The sequence below is a fragment of the Lampetra fluviatilis genome, chromosome 41 (genome assembly GCF_964198595.1).
Source record: "Lampetra fluviatilis chromosome 41, kcLamFluv1.1, whole genome shotgun sequence".
NCBI lineage: Eukaryota > Metazoa > Chordata > Hyperoartia > Petromyzontiformes > Petromyzontidae > Lampetra > Lampetra fluviatilis.
The window spans coordinates 9556586-9577121 of record NC_136315.1 but is presented as its reverse complement, the minus strand read 5'-3'; the positions used below and the strand labels follow the sequence as shown (position 1 = coordinate 9577121).

Below are 20536 nucleotides of genomic sequence, written 5' to 3'. Positions count from 1 at the left end.
TGAAACGGTCCTGGGCCTCCCCTAGGTCGATTTAGCCTCCAATAACTATCTGGTGCGGTGTGTAATCATCGCCACTGGGGAGACAAAGGCGGCCGGGCGTGGTGCTGGCCACTCACCCCCTCGTGTGCCGTGCCGGCCTTCATAGGTGCTCGCTAACAGCACCTTGCCCTAACGGTCTGTTGAGGCTACACGGGGGATCTTTGCCTTGTGTGCAGCGCAGTGCCCTAACTACGGCGCCACCGCTCCCCACGCACACGTGCAGACTGTCGGGGCGCGGCGCTGTGAGCGAGCCACCGATGACAGCCGGCACGGCCACACGAGGGGGCGAGTGGCCCTTAACAGGTGCTCGCCGACAGCTTACACACCGCGCACTCATTTGAGGCTGAGTCGACCTGAGGGAGGTCCGGCACCGGCTCAGATATCGACCGCGAGCGCGGGAGAGGGACGACTTTGGGGGGTTCGCATCGCGGTGCGCACAGACGACTCCGCGCCACCACCTGGTGGTGGGGGGTGGTGGGGGTGGTGGTGGTGGTGGTGGTGGTGGGGGTGGTGGGGGTGGTGGTGGGGGTGGTGGTGGTGGGGGTGGTGGGGGTGGGGGTGGTGGTGGGGGTGGTGGGGGTGGTGGTGGGGGTGGTGTGGGGGTGGGGGTGGTGGTGGGGGTGGGGGTGGTGGTGGGGGTGGGGGTGGTGGTGGGGGTGGGGGTGGTGGTGGGGGTGGGGGGTGGTGGTGGGGGTGGTGGGGGTGGTGGTGGTGGGGGTGGTGGTGGGGGTGGTGGTGGTGGTGCTCCTCCTCACCTGGTGGAGCTCCTCCGCGCCAGGGACCGCTCCGGGCCGGTGTCGCCTCATCTCAGCGGGCGGCCTCTACGCCTCGGCGAGGCTGGGACCCACGGGAGCAGTCCTCCTCCTCCTCCTACTCTCTCTCTGCTCTCCTCGCTCTCTTCTGCGCTACGAACACCGCCTGCACACAGACGGGAGGCTGTTGGGGCAGCGAGCGCACGAGGGGGTGGTGTGGCGGGACCACCGAAGCTCGGCAGCGATCGTCTCCCCGAGGCTGATTCACTTATTTTTAGGGCCGAGTCTACCTAGGTGTGGGCACAGGAAACGGTTCTTGCATTCGCCTCCGATGTTGACTGCGAGCGGGGCTCGAACTCAAGTTGCCGGCTTTGGTGGCGCAGTTTGCGCATCAAGCCGCTGCGCGCCCCACGCAGGCGACACAGTCCACGTGCGCACAGACGCACGCGGACGCGCAAGAACACGCAGAGGTCAACAAACACACGGAAAATACACAAAGACGCCCCGTGTAGCCTTAAGAGACTGTTGGGGCAAGTGCGTTTAACGAGTAGCAGCACCTATTAAGGCTGGTAAGGCACACGACGGGGTGGGGTGGCCAGCGCCACGCCCGGCCGCCTTTGTCTCCCCAGCGGCGATGTTTCCTACACACCGCACCAGGTTCTCATTTGAGGCCGAGTCGACCTAGCGGAGGCCCAGGACCGGTTCAAATAATCGTCGCCGGTGTTGGCCGTGAGCGGGAATCGAACTCGGGTCCCCAGTTTCATAACGCAGCGTCGCGCTCATCGCTACGCCACCGCTGCCCCAGAACGCACACAAAAGACGAAGACACACACACACGTACCTGTACACACGCACGCACACACACCTGTACACACACACACACACACCTGTACACACACACACACCTGTACACACACACACACCTGTACACACACACAAGTACCTGTACACACACACACCTGTACACACGCCTGTACACACACGCCTGTACACACACCTGTACACACACACCTGTACACACACACACAAGTACCTATACACACCTGCACACACACACAAGTACCTGTACACACACATACCTGTACACACACAAGTACCTATACACACCTGCACACACACACAAGTACCTGTACACACACACCTGTACACACACACACCTGTACACACACACACACAAGTACCTGTACACACGCACACACACACACACCTGTACACACACACAAGTACCTGTACACACGCACACACACACACACCTGTACACACACACAAGTACCTGTACACACGCACACACACACCTGTACACACACACACACAAGTACCTGTACACACGCACACACACACACCTGTACACACACACACACACAAGTACCTGTACACACGCACACACACAAGTACCTGTACACACGCACACACACAAGTACCTGTACACACGCACACACACACACCTGTACACACGCACACACAAGTACCTGTACACACGCACACACACCTGTACACACGCACACACACCTGTACACACGCACACACACACCTGTACACACACACACACACACAAGTACCTGTACACACACCTGTACACACACCTGTACACACACCTGTACACACCCACACCTGTACACACACACACACACCTGTACACACACACACACACAAGTACCTGTACACACGCACGCGCCTATCAAGTTGCTCCCGATGCAGCCCCAGGACGTCCCTGGATTTGATTTCAGCTTCCTCTCTGCAGCCGGTTCCGTGACTCGCGGGCGGGTGGCGCGGAACCGGCAACTCTCCAGCCGGTTGCGACACGAGCTGAACTCACCTGTCTCACCTGCCTCGCCTGCCTCACCGGTTCCCCCAGGTGAGAGCGTCACGCCTCGGAGATTGCGCAACGCCAAGAGGCGACATTCGGCGCGGCGCGAAGGGGCAGAGGTCGCCCGCTGCTCACGCCCCCCACCCCACCCCCCACTCCAATCCCCCCCTCACATCCCCTCCACCCCCCCTCCCATCCCCCCCACCCATCCACACCCCACCCAACCCACCCCCACCCACCCACTCCAGCCACCCCCCTCACCCCCCACCCCCCTCACCCCCCACCCCCCTCACCCACCCCCCCCACCCCCCTCACCCCCCACGCCGTTCGCTCGCAGGTGACAGCCACGGGGAATGGACCCTGACGCCGACTCGGACCATGGGATCGATGGTGCCATGGGATCGATGGTGCCATGGGATCGATGGTGCCATGGATCGATGGTGCCATGGGATCGATGGTGCCATGGGATCGATGGTGCCATGGGATCGATGGTGCCATGGGATCGATGGTGCCATGGGATCGATGGTGCCATGAATCCAGGGCCGGATTTAGATTGTGAAGGCCCCTGGGCTACAGGTACTATGAGCACCAACCCCCCCCCCCCCCCAGTGATATTTTCAAAATGAAAAAAAGTTAAAGAAAATAAAAATGTATTTTTACAAGGCTGACAACAAATAAAATTCAGCATTCACAAAACGAAATCACTTTTCACTTCATCTCTGGAGGCGCTCCAGCTGGCGGAGGACCCTGGGCCGCAGCCCCTGATGCCGCCACGCCTCGACCCGGCCCTGCATGATACCACCACCACCTCCACCATCATCATCAACATCACCGCCACCACCACCATCATCATCACCATCACCGCCACCATCATCACCACCACCGCCACCATCACCACCACCATCATCATCAACATCACCGCCACCATCATCATCACCACCACCATCACCGCCACCATCATCACCACCACCGCCACCATCACCGCCACCACCGCCATCACGATCACCAACCACCACCTCCACCGCCATCACGATCACCAACCACCACCTCCACCGCCATCATCACCACCACCACCATCATCATCACCGCCACCATCATCACCACCACCATCATCACCACCACCACCGCCATCACTATCACCACCACCACCGCCATCACTATCACCACCACCACCGCCATCACTATCACCACCACCTCCACCACCATCATCACCACCACCACCATCGGCAGCAGCAGCAGCCATGGTCAATCCACCGCTGGACGAAGGCCTCCCCACGTCGATGAGCAGCGCCTCCCCCGCGCCCCCCCCCCCCCCCCCCCCCAGTTGACTTTAACGCGACGCGGCCATTGACACACGGGACAACAAAGGCGGTCGGGGATGGTTTCGAGCTCGCATCGCGCTCGACCATGCAGTGCTCACCCTCACAGGCTGCTCGCCGAGAGCGCACTTGCCCCAACAGTCTGCGAAGGCTATACGCGGCGGGGGCGATGCGGGGGGGGGGGGCTTTATCTTTCTTTGCATTGACGAAGGTTGCCAAACGGTAACCGGTAACCGTTTTGAAAATCACGCGCCGGCTCCACGAGTCGCGAACCGTGTAGGCGATGTCGGTGTTGCCGTTCCTTACCAACTGCAGCTCTGCAAGCAACTCTACTCCGCGTCGTTGTTTAAACTCCTGCGAGCCGGGGAGGTGGCCTGGGTCCCGCCGCTCGGTTCGAAGCGCGGTGGGCCACGTGACGGCGGTGCGAAAGAAGTTGAGCGAACACGTGACACACGCGGCACACGTGACACACGCAAGGCAGGTGGTGGGGGGTGTCGTGATGAGCTTTATTGCGGCAAATTCGGCAAACTGGTTTGTGGCTTGTTTTGTTCGGTTGTTCAATTTGCTGGAATGCAACAAAAAGTTATTTAAGCACAGATTCGTAATATCGCGGGTATGGCAGGAGGGTGCGGGGCCCATGGGTAATGCTTGGATGCAGTGGCGGCTCCTGCAAAATCTCTCAGGGGGGGCAAATGTCTGGATGATTGATAAGGATAAGGTCCACCCATGCAATGGATAAATTAACAGCTTAAGCATATAAAGGCAACTTCACTTCTTTAATATTAATGAAAAATAAAGTGACTCTTACAATAAATACATCTTGTTTGTTTCTATACTCACTATTAAAACAAACCACTCCAGTTTATTTTATTAAAGATTCCACTAGGTGGCGACATTATATTGTTGGATGAAACGTGCTTACGTATGATGACGTAAGCACGTTAGTGCGAGCCCTCCCGGAAGCCATAGAGAATGCATTGCAGCGCCCCCGTTCGAAAAAAACATCTTTGAATGTAAGTCTATGGGGCCACTCGGGGCGATTCTCAGCCGGAGGGAAATCGCCCAAAAAGAGGCGGTACTCCACAGAACGTAGCATGACGCTGATTGGACTATATCCAGAGGCACAGTGACGGCTAGCGTGACTCTGTGGTTGAATGACATTGGTGGTGCGTCGCCCAATCGTCCTAAAGAAGAAACCGCCCCTGCTTGGATGGGTGCCCAGTGTGCATTACATAATCACCACCACCACCACCATCATCATCACAACCATCATCATCATCACAACCACCACCAACGCCCTCACCACCACAGCCATCATTATAACCACCACCAACACCCTGACAACCACCACCAACACCATCACAGCCATCACAACCACCACCATCACAACTACCATCATAACCACCACCAACACCCTGACAACCACCACCAACACCATCACAGCCATCACAACCACTACCATCACAACTACCATCATCATAACCACCACCAACACCCTGACAACCACCACCAACACCATCACAGCCATCACAACCTCCACCATCACAACCATCACCAACGCCCTCACCATCACAGCCATCATCATCACCACAACCAACACCCTGACAACCACCACCAACACCATCACAACCACCACCATCACAACCACCACCATCACAACCACCACCAACGCCCTCACCATCACAGCCATCATCATCACATTCTAGATTTGAAGCTTTCGTGACTGCAAGGATTCATATTTAGGTTTTTTATTTAGGTCACGTAGGTGACTTTACCGAAACCACCTCTACATAACAATAGGCTCAGTCAACCATTCTACACAACAAAGAAACCACCTCTACATAACAATAGGCTCAGTCAACCATTCTACACAACAAAGACTCATTTCCTGGCAGCGATTTAGGCCGCACCACCTCTACATAACAAAAAGGCTCAGTCCCTTTTACACGCACCTCTACATCATCCGCACCTAGTTTACACAACAAAGGCTCATTCCTAGCAGCGTGCTTCAGCCGCACCGAACCTCACAAAAATAATATTCAGGGCCTACCTTGGCTCCTCCCATCCTCAACCAGTATATATACAAATACTGTTTCCTGGAATTTCTCTCACTTGATACAGCTATCGTGCTGTGACGGTTCCACCTGAAGACGGAAGCTTGTGTTGCCTCCGAAACGTCGTGATTTATATTTAAATTTGTATTTCACTTTTATTAATTTTAATTTTTTACCTACGTGACTTTACCGAAAAAACCTAAGAATATATCATCATCACAACCACCATCAACACCAACACCCTCACCATCACAGCCATCACAACCATCATCATCACAACTACCACAAACACCCTCACCATCACAGCCATCACAACCATCATCATCACAACTACCACAAACACCCTCACCATCACAGCCATCACAACCATCATCATCACAACTACCACAAACACCCTCACCATCACAGCCATCACAACCATCATCATCACAACTACCACAAACACCCTCACCATCACAGCCATCACAACCATCATCATCACAACTACCACAAACACCCTCACCATCACAGCCATCACAACCATCAACATCATCACAACCAACACCCTCACCATCCTTGCGTGGTAGATAAAGCAGCACCACACTGTGGGAAATCTACAATTTAGCATCATAACGACAAAACCGCCCCTGCCATAGGAACATGGAACTTCCACCAAAGTATGAGAGACCCGGCGTGATCCTGCTGGGCACACGCGTCGTGAGCGCAGGGCGGTGTCACGTGCCCGGCGTTCGCCGATCGTTGCAGAGGTTCGCGGTTCAGCCCCCGCAGGCCGCCCCGGTTAACACTGCGGGTACACCGACCGTGAAATACTTCGCGCTGCCTGCTTCACAGTGGGCAGCGCAAAGTATGGTGGGGGGGTGGTCGTGGGGGGGTGGTCGTGGGGGGGTGGTGGGGGGGGTGGTGCTGGGGGGGTGGTGGGGGGGGGTGGTGCTGGGGGGTAGTGGGGGGTGGGGGGGGTGGTTGTGGGGGGGTGGTGGGGGACGGTGGTGGTGGGGGGGTGGTGGGGGGTGGTGGGGGTGGTGGTGGGGGGTGGCCGTGGGGGGTTGGTGGGGGTGTTGGTGGGGGGGAGGTGTTGGTGGGGGGGGGTCCCCACGGCGTCTCCAGCGCAGCAGCGGCAGCGGGTCCCGGGTGTCTCTGTGTGTCGCAGCTCAGCTGACGGTGCCCAGCGCCATGCCGCGTGGCGCGCCTGCACACAGCAGCAGCAACAACAGCACGCGAGACGACGGACGCCGCGAGTCCACGGGGGTCATCACCCATCGCGAGACGGACACCTTTGGCGCTGGTTGTTGTTGTGTTGTGTTGTTGTTGTTTTGTGTTGTTGTTTTGTGTTGTTGTTGTTTTAACTCCCGAGTATCGAGCAACACTTTCAGCGACGTGTTCGGTTGTCGTCCCCCGGTTGAGTCGCTGACCGCCTTTGTCTCCCCAAATTCTGGTAGTTACACACTGCATGAGGTATTAAGTTGAGGCCGAGTGAACCTAGGGGAAGCCCAGGACCGGTTTAGATATTTGTCACTGATGTCAGCTGTGAGCGGAAATCAATCTCGGTCGCCGGGTTCCAAGCGCAGTGAGCTAACCACGACACTACCTCTCCCCACCATTACACACCAACACCACACACACATCACACACCACACACATCACACACCACACACACACAAACCACACACACACCACACACACACACCACACACCACACACACCACACACACACCACACACACACCACACATACACACACAACACATACACACACCAACACCACACACACACACCAACACCACACACACACACGCACCACACACCACACACACACACCAACACCACACACACCACACACACACACCACACACACACACCAACACCACACACACCACACACACACACCACACATACACACACCACACACACCAACACCACACACACCACACACACACACCACACATACACACACCACACACACCAACACCACACACACCACACACACACACCAACACCACACACGCCCCACACACCACACACACACCACACATACACACACACACCAACACCACACACATACCACACACACCACACACACGCACCACACACACACACCACACACACACCACACATACACACACACCACACACAAACACCAACACCACAAACACACCACACACACCACACATACACACACCACACACACACACCACACCGCACACTCCACACACACACAGACCACACACACACACCACACACACACACACCACACACACACCACACACACACAGCATACTCCACACACACACCACACACACACAGACTGCACACACACACCACACACACCACACACACCACACACACCACACACACACCACACACACCACACACACACCACACACACCACACACACCACAAACACCACACACACACCACACACCACACACACACACTACACACACACACACCACACACACACACATACCGGCTTGTGAGGGAGTCGGCCAATATCTTCGCCGCAGGCAGCACAGGGAGACAAAGACGGCCACGACCAAGAGGCACCCGAAGATCCCCGCCAGGGACCCCACCGCGGCAGGGCCCAGGGGTCCCCCTGGTGGCGTCTCTGTGCGGTGGGGAGAGGAAGAGGGAGAGTGAGCGGGAGGGAGAGCGGGAGAGTGAGCGGGAGAGTGAGCGGGAGAGTGAGCGGGAGGGAGAGCGGGAGAGAGAGCGGGAGAGAGAGCGGGAGAGTGAGCGGGAGAGAGAGCGGGAGAGAGAGAGGGAGAGTGAGCGGGAGAGTGAGCGGGAGAGTGAGCGGGAGAGTGAGCGGGAGAGTGAGCGGGAGGGAGAGCGGGAGAGAGAGCGGGAGAGAGAGCGGGAGAGTGAGCGGGAGAGAGAGCGGGAGAGAGAGAGGGAGAGTGAGCGGGAGAGTGAGCGGGAGGGAGAGCGGGAGAGAGAGCGGGAGAGCGGGAGAGAGAGCGGGAGAGAGAGCGGGAGAGAGAGCGGGAGAGAGAGCGGGAGAGAGAGCGGGAGAGAGAGCGGGAGAGAGAGCGGGAGAGAGAGCGGGAGAGAGAGCGGGAGAGAGAGCGGGAGAGAGAGCGGGAGAGAGAGCGGGAGAGAGAGCGAGTTTTTACTCAGCAAGATTCGCAGCTGCCAATCTGCCCGGAGTCACGAGGCCCCCCACTCGGGCCTCTGCTCCAAGGCCAACCCCCCCAAGTGCGCAGCGACCACTGCCACCGCGCGACAACGGCATTCGCTGCTACGCCTCGAGCTCCGTCACGATCGAGGAGTACGTCGCGGCCTTGGCCACCATCATCCCGCCAGCCACCATCACCCACGCCTCGAAGATCAGCGGGAAAGTCGTCTTCTACCTGACGACGAAAAAGGTGGCCGATGCGGCCGTCGAGAAGGGGATGACCGTGGGGGGACTCCACGTCCAACTGGAACCCGTCGCTTCGGTGGCGGCGTGAATCGTCGTTTCGAACGTGCCGCCCTACATCCCCGACAAGGCCGTGTTGGAGCACGTGTCCAAGCTGGGCACGATCGTGACGCCAGTACGTGCCCTGCCACTGGCGGGGAGAGACCCCGCTCTGAAACACATTTTATCTTTCAGGAGGCAGGTGCATGTCCTGCTGACTCCCGGACAGCAGGAGGAGGGCTCTTTTGTGATTGTCTATGCAGCCATTGCCCTTAGACTGTTTTATGCCAAGGATTGCATGAAATTCAATATTTGCAAAGAAGAGGGGCACTTCCGACGGGATTGCCCTAAGCTGACAACGGCAAGGGTCGGAGAAAAGAACGGGGAGGGGGGAGGCAAGGCAAAGGAGGCAAAGCAGCAAGAACCCCCACTGCATCAAGGCCCTCAACAGCCCACATCGGACCCGCCAGCCACGCAGCCTCCTACACCTGAGGTCGTGGCCCCAACATCGCCGCCTCAACCAACAAATCGCAAGAGAAAAATACAGAAGAACCCGGATCGCAAGGGTCAAATTCAGAGGAGGATCCCCTCCCAGACCTCGAACCGGAAGAAGCGGTGAAACCCCCCACACCAGGGGAGGAAGCAGAACAGCTTCCAGACGCCGAAGACGCGGCTTTCGCCATCCCGGACGCCACGCCGAGTGACGCGCGGGCGGCGAGGAAGAAACCTGCCAAGAGGAAGAAGCAGCGTGCGTCTGGGGACGGGTTTCCACAGCAGGAGACCGTGGACGATGAAGGTGCCATCGCCACGGAAATCGACCCGTCTACTGTGGTCATAGAGACTCACTCCCCACCAGCTATGCATGAAGCGAGGACAAATCCTATTTGCTCAGCCCTCGACCAGGAGGAGGAAGTCAGTGGAGAGACATCGAGGACACTCAACAAGGGCGAGGACGAAATGGATAGGAATGAGGAGGAAGTTCCCAGTCCCACTGCTGACCCAAAACCAGTGGAAGAGACACCCCGGGGCCATCCACCCGAAGAGCCTGAGCAGGAGCCATCCCAGGCCGTCCCTGACACTGGGGGAGAAGACGCCGCTGGGCCATGCGCCAGCCCAGCCGCTGCAGCTCTTCCAGCGGAGCCAGACGCCGGGGAAATCGACTCAGACCGGGACGACTGCTTCAGCGTGGGGAGCGAGAGCAGCCAGGGGTCTACAGTCCTTGACCCTCAGACTTCCCTGGTCTCCCCGAAAGATCTCTGGCACTTCCTCGACGAGACTAACGTGAGGAAGGACAGAGCGGACATTGCCTTGGCTCGAGGGATGGACAGCAAGGCAATAAAGGCTTTGTGACTCAAGCCGAGAGACTCTTCGCCAAGCAGGGACTCGAGTCCCGGGGCAGGGAGAGCGCAAGGCTGAGATACTTCCGCAAACAAATTACTAGGGGGGAGGCCACGGAGGCAAGGAACAAGCAATGCCTATGTACATCGTCTCCCTAAACGTGAACGGGTGCAGGGAGGCAGTGCGGAGGTTTTCCGCAATGTCTCTTGCAAGGAAACACGCTGCCTCTGTCTTCTTCATTCAGGAGACGCATCTCATGGTCGAGGACGAGGATGACTGGAGGAAGGAATGGGGAGGGGACTCCTTCTACAGCCACCTTGATAACACCTCCTGTGGAGCCGCGACCCTGTTTGCTAAATCCCGAGCTCATCACCCAGACCGAAGTGGTGAAGGAAAGGCTGCTCGGGGTAACGGTCAGGGTGGGCGATGTCACCACCCACCTACTGAACGTGTACGCGCCGGTGACCAACAAGGAGAAGATCCCGTTTCTGCACTTCCTGAGGAGGCACCTTGGCCGGGATCCCGGACGACGAGTGCGTGATTGTGGGTGGCGACCACAACTGCACACTCGGTGCCCTGGATCGATCGGGTAGGCAGCCGGGGGGAGTTGGGCCAAAGAGGGAAATGCAGGGACTCCTGGAGGACGCCGCCTTGGTGGATGTGTGGCGCATACATCACCCTGGCCAACGCCAGTTCACGTACACGAGGACGAGGCGCGATGGCTCGGTGACACAGTCCAGGCTCGACATATTTTACATCTCCAAGAGCTTTGTGACGTGCGCCATAACGTCTGGCATCAGGGCGGCACCCTTCACGGACCACAACCTCATCGTGCTCCGTGTCAGGCTGGAGAGGGCCCACGAGGGCGCGTCCCACTGGTATTTTAACAACTCGCTGCTGGAGGATGGCTCCTTCATAGAAATGTTCGAGGACTTCTGGGAAGAGTGGCGAAAAACCAAAACACAGTTCGACTCTCTGGCCCAGTGGTGGGATATGGGAAAAGTGCCCACCAGGCTGTTGTGCCAACAATACAGCTGGGGGAGCACCAGACTGAAGAACGCGAACATCACCAACATGGAAGCCCGAGTCCTCGATTTGGAGGGTCTGCTCGCCTAGAACAGCGACCCTGCTCTTCTCCGAAAATACGAGGAGAATAGGGAGCATCTCAAAGGGCTACAGGAGGAGCAGACGAGGGGGGCATTTGTGCGCTCCCGGGTGAAGCTTATCACCGACCTCGACACAAGATCCCTGCTTTTCTACTCCCTCGGGAGGCAGAACGGGAGACGCAAATCCATGGAGTGCCTCTTTGATGGTGACGGTGTCCTGGCGCACGAACTCCAGCAGAAGTCGACCATCATCAGAGACTTCTACGGCAGCCTGTTCTCCCCTGAAGAAACATCGGGAGCGGCCCAGGCGGAGGCATGAAGCGGTCTACCCACCCTGGGGGAAGACGGGAAAGAGCTACTAGAGCAAAAGCTCACCAGGAATGACCTTGACGCAGCTGTAAGAGGACTGGCCCAAAATAAATCCCCAGGGTTAGACGGGCTAACAGGGGAGTTTTACGCCGCTTTTTGGCCATCCCTATGGGAGGACTACAGAAAGGTGCTGGAGGAAGCCTCTGTCACCAGGGTGATGCCTCAGTCTTGGAGGAGGGCGGTGCTCACTCTGCTTCCCAAGAACGGAGACCTGAGGCACCTACAAAACTGGCGTCCGGTGTCCCTCCTGAACACAGACTACAAAATATTGACAAAGGCTCTCTCCCTGTGACTGAAAGGGGTGATTGCACAAGTCGTAAACAGGGACCAGTCCTACACCATCCCCGGACGATCCATCCATGACGGCATCTTCCTGGTCAGGGACCTCATCGCAGTGTCGCAGAGGTTCGGCATCCCATTCGCGTTCCTGGCCCTTGACAAGGGAACCAAGTGTCAAGTTGATCCTGACGGCATACGCCGACGACATCCTCCTCATTCTTCGTTCTCTGGATGATGTCGCCCTGCTACAAGAGTGTCAGCAGGTCTTTTCGAAGGCCTCCTCATCAAAAATGAACTGGCAAAAGTGCAGCGGACTGCTGGTTGGAGCGTGGGACATGACCGAGTGTCCGGAGATGACAAAAACCATCAATTGGAGCACAACTTCGCTGCACCACCTGGGGGTGTTCCTCGGACCAGAAGAGGAACCACCGCAAAGGAACTGGGTCGAGCTGGAGGAGAAGGTGAAGGAGCGGCTGGGCACCTGGAGTCGCCTGTGCAAGTTCCTCACCTTCAGGACAAAGACGTTGGTGGTGAACCAGCCGGTGACGTCCATGCTGTGGCACCGACTCTTCTCCCTGCACCCCCCCATGAGCCTCGTCAACGCGCTTCAGAAGCGAGTCCTCGACTTCTTCTGGTCGGGCGGAGGACACCTGGTCGCGGCTGGGGTCTGGCCCTGCCACTGGACGAGGGCGGTCACGGGCTGGTGTGCGTGCGGAGTCAGCTGGCCACCTTCCGACTGCAGGCCGCACACAAGTTCCTGCACGCCGCCCCTGCACCGGCCTGGAGCGTCACGGCCTCCTTCCTCCTGAAACAGCTGGGGGGTCTGCAGTGCTCCAAACAACTTTTCTACATAGACCTGCAGGGCCTCCCACTGGGACAGCTGCCACCTTTCTACAGGAGTGTCCTGCACACATGGAGCTCCCTCGCCGTCAGGAGGCTGAACCAGCCGCGATCGGCCGAGGATCTGGTCTTCGAACCGATCCTCAGGAACCCACAGACAAAGCTGCCATCCACCACCGCCACCCCCGGCATGGAGAGGCACTTCGCCAACGCGCGGCTCACCAGGATGGGAGATCTGGTAGAGCCTGAATCACGGGGCCGGTGGCTCGGACCAGCAGACGTGGCCGCAAAGACGGGGGCTGCAGTCGCTCCGGGTGGCTGCCCGAATCCTGGCCGAAGCCAAGGGAGCCTTCTCAGCGGTAGCGGGGAGAACGCTCCCCATCAGCGTTGGGGATGACGAGGCCCCTCTCGGTCCCCCTCCACCGGAGCTCTCCGTCGTGCCACTGCATCGCCACTACCGACAAGCGAAGGTGGATCACAACCTGTGCCAGCTGGAAGACCTACCGGAGGTGGCCTTCGCAAATGTAAAGAGGAAGGTGCTCTACTCATACATGGTCCGGTTTCACCAACAGGACACCATGAGGAGCCACAAGGACCATGCCTGGAGAAAAGCCCTGCCCTGCATCTCTCCAGAGAGGCCTCGCTGGAGGCAACTCTACTCCAGCCCGACATACAACCGCATCGGTGACCTCAGCTGGAGCATCGCCCATGGCACCGTCACCACCAAAGCCTCCCTGGCACGCTTCACCGACACGTCCCCGGAGTGCCGGTTCTGCGGTAAAGTGGAGACGGTGGCACATCAATACGTGGAATGCAAAAGCCTGGACTTGTTCTTCGAGGTCCTGAGAAACATCCTTCTAAGGTTCAGCCTCCACTTCTCCCTGACGGTCCTCATCTTTGGATACCCGAAGGACGACGGACCCCAACATCTTCAGGGGCTGGTCAACGTGCTCGTCAGCTACGCCAAGCTCGCCATATATAGGGCAAGGAAGGTGGCCCTGGAGGGGAAACGTCCGGCCAGCAGCCTGGGCATCTTCCACGCTCTGGTCGGAGCCAGGGTGTGTGGGCTGGAGTTCCGCCATGCGCGGCTGACCCACGCCGTGCCGGCCTTCAAGGAGCAATGGGCGCTGGAGGAGGCCGTGTGCTCGGTGGCAGATGACGGAGAGCTCTGCATGCAGATATATGCTACCCGTCGGAGGCCGTTGGACTGCGAGAAGGGCTGCGTGCAGATGCAGCACTTGTCGTAGTAAAAAAAAAGAGAGAGCGAGAGGGGAAACGAGAGAGAGCGAAAGAGTGAGCGAGAGGCGGTAAAGAGAGAGGGGGCAGAGAGGGGGGGGGTTTACTTAAAGCAAAGATAAAAAAACAAAATGATGAACAAAGCAATGTGCCGACTACACCGAGCATCTTCTTGTTTCCTCTGATCGTAAAAAAAAGAGAGAGAGCAGGAGAGAGAGGGGAGAGAGAGCGGGAGAGAGAGGGGGAGAGTGAACGGGAGAGAGAGGGAGAGAGAGAGCGGGAGAGAGAGCGGGAGAGAGAGCGGGAGAGAGAGTGGGAGATAAATCTTCTTCGCGGTTCCGTCACCTGCCCTCGGGCCCGGTCGTTCTCGGCCCCCTGGTGAGGCGGTGAGGGCGCCCCCCCCCACGTCCTCCGGGCGCAGCACCTCGCCGCTGTGCCCCCCCTCAGCGGGCGGGCCGCCGGTGGCCCCGCCGCTGGGGGGTCGCGTCGCGGAGCCGGGGCCCAGAGGCGGCGCTCGGCTCGGCTCCGTTTCTCCGTCTGGGTGTGTGGGTAGGCAGGTGTTTGTGTGTGTAGGTGTGTGTGTAGGCAGGTGTGTGTGTGTAGGTGTGTGTGTGGGTAGGCAGGAGTGTGTGTGTGTGTGTGGGTAGGCAGGTGTGTGTGTGTGTAGGTGTGTGTGTGTAGGCAGGTGTGTGTGTGTAGGTGTGTGTGTGGGTAGGCAGGTGTGTGTGTGTGGGTAGGCAGATGTTTGTGTGGGTAGGCAGGTATGTGTGTGTGTGGGTAGAAAGGTGTGTGTGTGGGGGGGGGATGTCAGTAAAAATGTACTGATTGACTTGCGAAATTGTACAAACCGCACGGCGGCACAAGTCACCGCGCGATTAATTTGTCCTCATCAAAAAAGTACAAACGCTCTTTCCGGACATGGCTACACGTGGGGCAAACCGGGTCTCTACCGCAAGAAACCCGCCGCTGTGCACCAACCCTGCGGTGCGTGGCAGAGACTCGTGGTGGAGACTCGTGGTGGTGACTAGTGTTAGTGACTCGTGGTGGTGACTCGTGTTAATTACTCACCGTCCAGCAGCAGCAGCACCAGGACCTCGTCGCGAGCCATGAGTCGGCCCGCGCCCAGCGCCCCGTGCCCCGCCACCTCGCACGCGTAGCGGCCCTGGTCGCCCACGCCGAACGCGCGCAGCACCAGGCGGTGCAGGCGGCCGTCCGGGCCGCAGGGCGCCGCGTCCGGGCACAGGCGCCCGAGCGCGTGGCGCCGCCTCGAGCGCTCGTGCACCCAGGGCTCCCCGTCGGATCGCAGCCCCAGCAGCGGCGTCCACGACGAGGCGGCGGCGTCGGCGACGCTCCAGCTGACGGACACCTCGGAGAGGGAGGAGGAGTCGACGGAGCACCACAGCGTCGCATCGCCACCCGGCGGCACGAAGAGGGGCGACGCGGGAGAGAGGCGCACTGCGATCGGTGCGATCGACGGAGCGGGAGCTGAGAAGTTTGGGGGGTGGGGAGAGAGACCGGAGCGCGGGTTCGTTCGGGTCGCACCCGGCACAGGCGCGACATCCAGGCGCGGGTTCGTATCTCCATCCAGGTGTGGGTAGGGTGGGTAGGCAGGTGTGGTGCCGGACGGGCAACGTTGTCGTGGGCAGTGCCGTGGGGGGAGGGCCAATTCCGATTGGCCTTTCCCCTCAGGGCATTTGTAACCACCACAGCGGCTAAATGGGGGCTCTAGATGGGTGCGAGTGGTTGGTAACCCCTCCACCTTCAATTAATTACCACTAAACCACGACCACAACATTTTATAAATAAGCTTGTGCCGGAGGCCCCGGGGGGACAGGCGTCTATGACGTCTCCTGGCCAAACCCCATTTGGCGGAGCCAGGAGACAGAATCCTTACCCTCGGGACACCTCCATAAACAACAAAAAACCACGTGGAATGTTCGAATGCTCAGTGCGGAGGAGAGGCTGCCACTCCTCTATCGGGAGCTGGACCAATACCGCCTGGATTTCTGTGGTATTGAGAAGGTCCGGTGGACCGGCTCTGGCTCCTGCCACCATGAGGGATGGATAGTCCTCTACTCGGGGAAGGAGACTGCCAAACAACATGAAGTGGCTCTTCTTCTGAACAAAAGTATGAAGGGGAGTGGGAGCGTGGCGGTGATGTGTGGGAAGCTGTAAGCCCCAGGCTACTTTGGGCTCGCCTTTCCATCAACCAGAGGCGAGGAGTGGTGGTCGTGATTACTTATGCCCCCACTGAAGACGAACATCCGTGGTGGGATGCAGGCAAGGCCAATGAGTCAGATGCCTTCTATGACCTCCTGTCACAGGTGCTAGCTAAAGTGGCCCCTCGAGATAGAGTCATCTTGTTGGGTGACTTCAATGCCCGAGTTGGTCATGATGCTGGCACCTGGTCTAGAGTAATTGTAAGGCATGGGCCAGATCAGCTCAATAACAACGGCAGGAGGCTGCTCGATTTTTGTGCAGCCTATGGGCTTGTAATTACCAACACGCAATCCAAAGGACATGTGAGAGATCGAAGAGAGAGGCATAGAGAGAGAGACACACAGAGAGTCGGAAATAACAGCTGACATAGGCAGGTCGGATGCTCACGTGAACCTTTTGATTGCACTCTCATGGTGCTAATCTCTCATTGACACTGCTGTTGTGCGCATATGCGGACATGATACTCTTATGCGGTGACGGAAACTCATTTCATACTAATCTCCCTCCCTAATCCTTCTCTCCCTAATCTCCCCCATTAATACAACTGACGTGCTTGCGTCCGTGGATGGAATTCCTTTCCAGCTCAGACCCCGCTTGCTTGCCCATCGCCACATATATAACCTCTTGTTGTAACAGCTCTCTCGCTGGTTCAGCAGTTCCACTGCTGGATTGTATTTTCTCCCTGAGGACGACCGCTTGTGTTGCGATCGAAACGTCGTGATTTATTTTATTTTTATTTTCTACCTACGTTACTTTACCGAAAGAACCAAAGAGTATGGATTCCTGCAGTCACGAAAGCTTCAAATCAAGATTATATTATATGATTGGTTCTTTCGGTGAAGTCACGTAAATAGAAAAAACAAATCTTAAAATAAAAAGAATTAAATAAAAATAATAAAATTACATGAAAATAATACGTTGAAAAATAATGAAAACAAATTATTATTTGTATTTTATTTATTTTATCTTATTATTTTTATTTAAACAAAAATTTTCTATCTACGTGACTTTACCGAAAGAGCCAAGAATATGAATCCCTGCAGTCACGAAAGTTTTAAGTCTAAAAATAACAATTAGCATCACCACGGCCGCGAGTCGGACTCTGCGTGGTGACAGCGGCGCGTGTCTGGAGCCCCCCCCCCCAACAGCCCTTCCCCCGCCCCCCAACCCCGCGCAGTTTACCGGCGCCGACCTCCACGCGGACGACGTCGACGGCGCGCGCCAGCACGCGGTGACCCCGCGCCAGCGCCAGCAGCACGCAGGCGAAGGAGCCCGCGTCCTGCAGCGTCGCGCTGCGCAGGGCCAGCACGCTCGCACGACGCGCGCCCCAGGCGCACCCCCCCTCCTCTCGCGACGCCCCCCACCGCCGTCGCGGCGAAGGCAGCCCCCCGTCCCCTTCCTCCTCGTCCGCCTCGTCCGCCTCGTCGTCCTGCGCCCCGGGGCACAGCCTGGCGGAGAGCGTCTCGGCCAGCACCTTTCTCAGCCCTGGGGCGCCTCCTCCCCCTCCTCCTCCCCCTCCTCCCCCTCCTCCTCCTCCCCCTCCCAGCCACTCCACGAGGAGTGCGCGTGGAGGCCCCGTGTGGCCCAGGGGCGCGTGCGTCCACAGCGCGACGATTTGGCTGTGCGGGGGGGGCAGCGAGCCCGGGGTGGCGGCGCCCCCCGCCGCCTCGCACACCAGGGAAAGTGGGTAGCCCTGGCGCGCGTGGACCAGGGGTCGTGGGGTCACGCGCGCGCTCAGCGGCCCGAAGTAGACTGCGGGGGGTGAGAGGGAAGGGGGGGGGCGAGTGAGATGATGGAGCTGTTTAACCTCCGTCGCTCTTATTTCAACTTCATTTAAAAAATTCGGCCCGTTCGCAACTCGGCACGTCCTCTGCGTCTTGCGGCTACGACCTCTGCACCGCGCCGAGACGCGGCGAGCCGCGGCAGCCCGCACGCACTCGCGCGCGCGCTTTAACCACCGCCAGCAATCCGAGGGGCGTCCCTCGGCACCTGAGCCGTGGCCAAGGGGGGAGGAGGAGGGAAGGCGCTGACGTTGCCACGCGGTCTGCAGCGGGGGGGGGGGGCAGTGTTGCTGCGAGTCATCCCAGTGGAGTAACTCGCGGGGTCGTTTTACAAATGTGGCACATTTGAGCCCTGACGTGGCCACGCAATTGGCGACTCTATTCCCATGATGCCCGTGCTGCTCTGCACGTGCGTGCGCGCGCTGAACTTCTTTCGCACCGCACGGAAGTGCGCCCGCGGCAACGGGCAGGGACGCGGCCTGGCAGACTCGAACCGCGAGCCCCTCGAGACGAGCGACGAACGCGTCACCGCTCGTGGCGCGTTCCGTGCTGCGTTGGTATTTTGACTCGACCCGCGACGTCCGTGGTGGTCGTTCTGCGAGTACAACCGGGGGGGGGGGGGGGGGGGGGCGCCGCTATCGAGGTCACGCGGCCGCTCGTGTCGGGGGTAGGGGGGGTTGCTCGCCTTCCTCCGTGAATGCGTGCTCGGCGGGGAAGAGCGCTCCAGGCGGAGTCGTCGTCCCGAGGAGGCCCGCGGGGATCTCTGCCCCCTCGCCGCCCTCCTCCCCGTCCCCCGAGAACTCCTCTTCGTGACGCCACCCCGGCGGCGGCGGCGTGGCCGTGGCGGCTCCGCCTGCGTGGGGACCACAAACACAGGGGCCGCGCTCCGAGACGAGGCCTCTACGAGGTCGCCATCCGACTCCTGCCCGATCCCGTGGCCCTCGCGCTTTGCTGGTGGGACGCCGCCGACGTACCGGCATTGCCGGGGATCCGAGGTGGGCGGTAGGAGGGGGGGGGCGATCGATACACATCAGAAGCAGAACGTGGGATTTGTTGTCGTTGCCGATTGCCGGGCTCTGGGTGCTTATCAAACGGCCTCTTCACCGCCGCCGCCTGCACGCCGCCACGGCTCCCTCGAGGGACGCCGCTCGCGCGGCTGCTCTGTGGGACGGGAAAGCGCTGCCCGGTTGAAGGGACCTCGGCGGTCGTTCTGTGATATCCACCTCCGCGGGTCCTTCTCCACCCCGAATGCCGTCCTCGTGGCGTGACGCCGGTAGCGCGTCCAGGATCACGTTGAGTCGATGCGTGTCTTTCGCGGCCAATGTCACGATTCTTAGTTAATTTGTGGCTCGGTCACGTAATCATCTGGCCCGAATTTTACGTCGTGAAACCCTTCACCACCCGACATAGCCCCACAAATGAAAGTGTCGCACGTGCAAGCGATTAATGCGGTCATTATTGTGCTGACAAGTCGAGCGATTCCCACGGCCCCCAAACGTAGCGATTTGAGATACGCGACGTGTCGCTTGAAACGGCATCAAACGTTAATCCAGAAAGACAGAATGTGGCGGTGGCGGGGGGTGGGTGGGGAATGCATCATTACAAATTACATCTTAAAATAAACTCCATTCTTATTCTTTGGTTCTTTCGGTAAAGTCAAGTAAATAGAAAAATTAAAGTAAACAAAATAAAAACTACGACGTTTCGATCATAACATAAGCGATCGTCGTGATCGAAACGTCGTAATTTTATATTATTTACTTTAATGTTTCTATCTACGTGACTTTGCCGAAAGAACCCAACAATATGAATTCCTGCGGTCACGAAAGTTTTAAAGTCAAATTTTAAACTCCATTCCTGGCGGGTGACGGCAAGAAACCGACCGTGTCCCTCGCCCAGCAGCAGCAGCAGCAGCAGTATCGTCTCGGCGCCGGCCTTGGCGGTCTCCTCGCCAGAGCGGTCCAGGACCTCGCACGAGTAGCGGCCGCCGTCGCGCGCCGAGA

The 20536-nt window shown here is 58.5% G+C and overlaps 2 protein-coding genes across 3 annotated transcripts in view; both read right to left on the bottom strand.

Moving 5' to 3' along the window:
• Positions 1–4383, bottom strand: part of LOC144946613 (phosphatidate cytidylyltransferase 2-like) — a 38407-nt gene extending 34024 nt beyond the window's left edge. The window contains exons 1-2 of one of the 2 annotated variants that reach the window (XM_078875627.1): positions 4224–4383; positions 795–957 (exon numbers count right to left, since the gene is read on the bottom strand). In XM_078875627.1, coding sequence (XP_078731753.1) covers positions 795–845 — 51 coding nt within the window. In that variant the 5' untranslated portion in view covers positions 846–957; positions 4224–4383. Of the gene's footprint in view, positions 1–794; positions 958–2448; positions 2499–4223 lie in introns of those variants that run through there. The other variant, XM_078875628.1, reaches the window with a different exon arrangement.
• Positions 4384–7033: 2650 nt separating this feature from the next.
• Positions 7034–19941, bottom strand: LOC144946564 (uncharacterized). The gene is made up of 10 exons (XM_078875577.1): positions 19915–19941; positions 19508–19694; positions 19219–19386; positions 18973–19128; positions 18308–18504; positions 17935–18181; positions 15601–16017; positions 14878–15069; positions 8435–8572; positions 7034–7157 (listed from the first exon to the last, which is right to left on the bottom strand). The coding sequence occupies exons 1-10, from the start codon at positions 19939–19941 to the stop codon at positions 7120–7122; spliced, it is 1767 nt and encodes a 588-aa protein (XP_078731703.1). The 3' UTR covers positions 7034–7119.
• Positions 19942–20536: the final 595 nt, after the last annotated feature.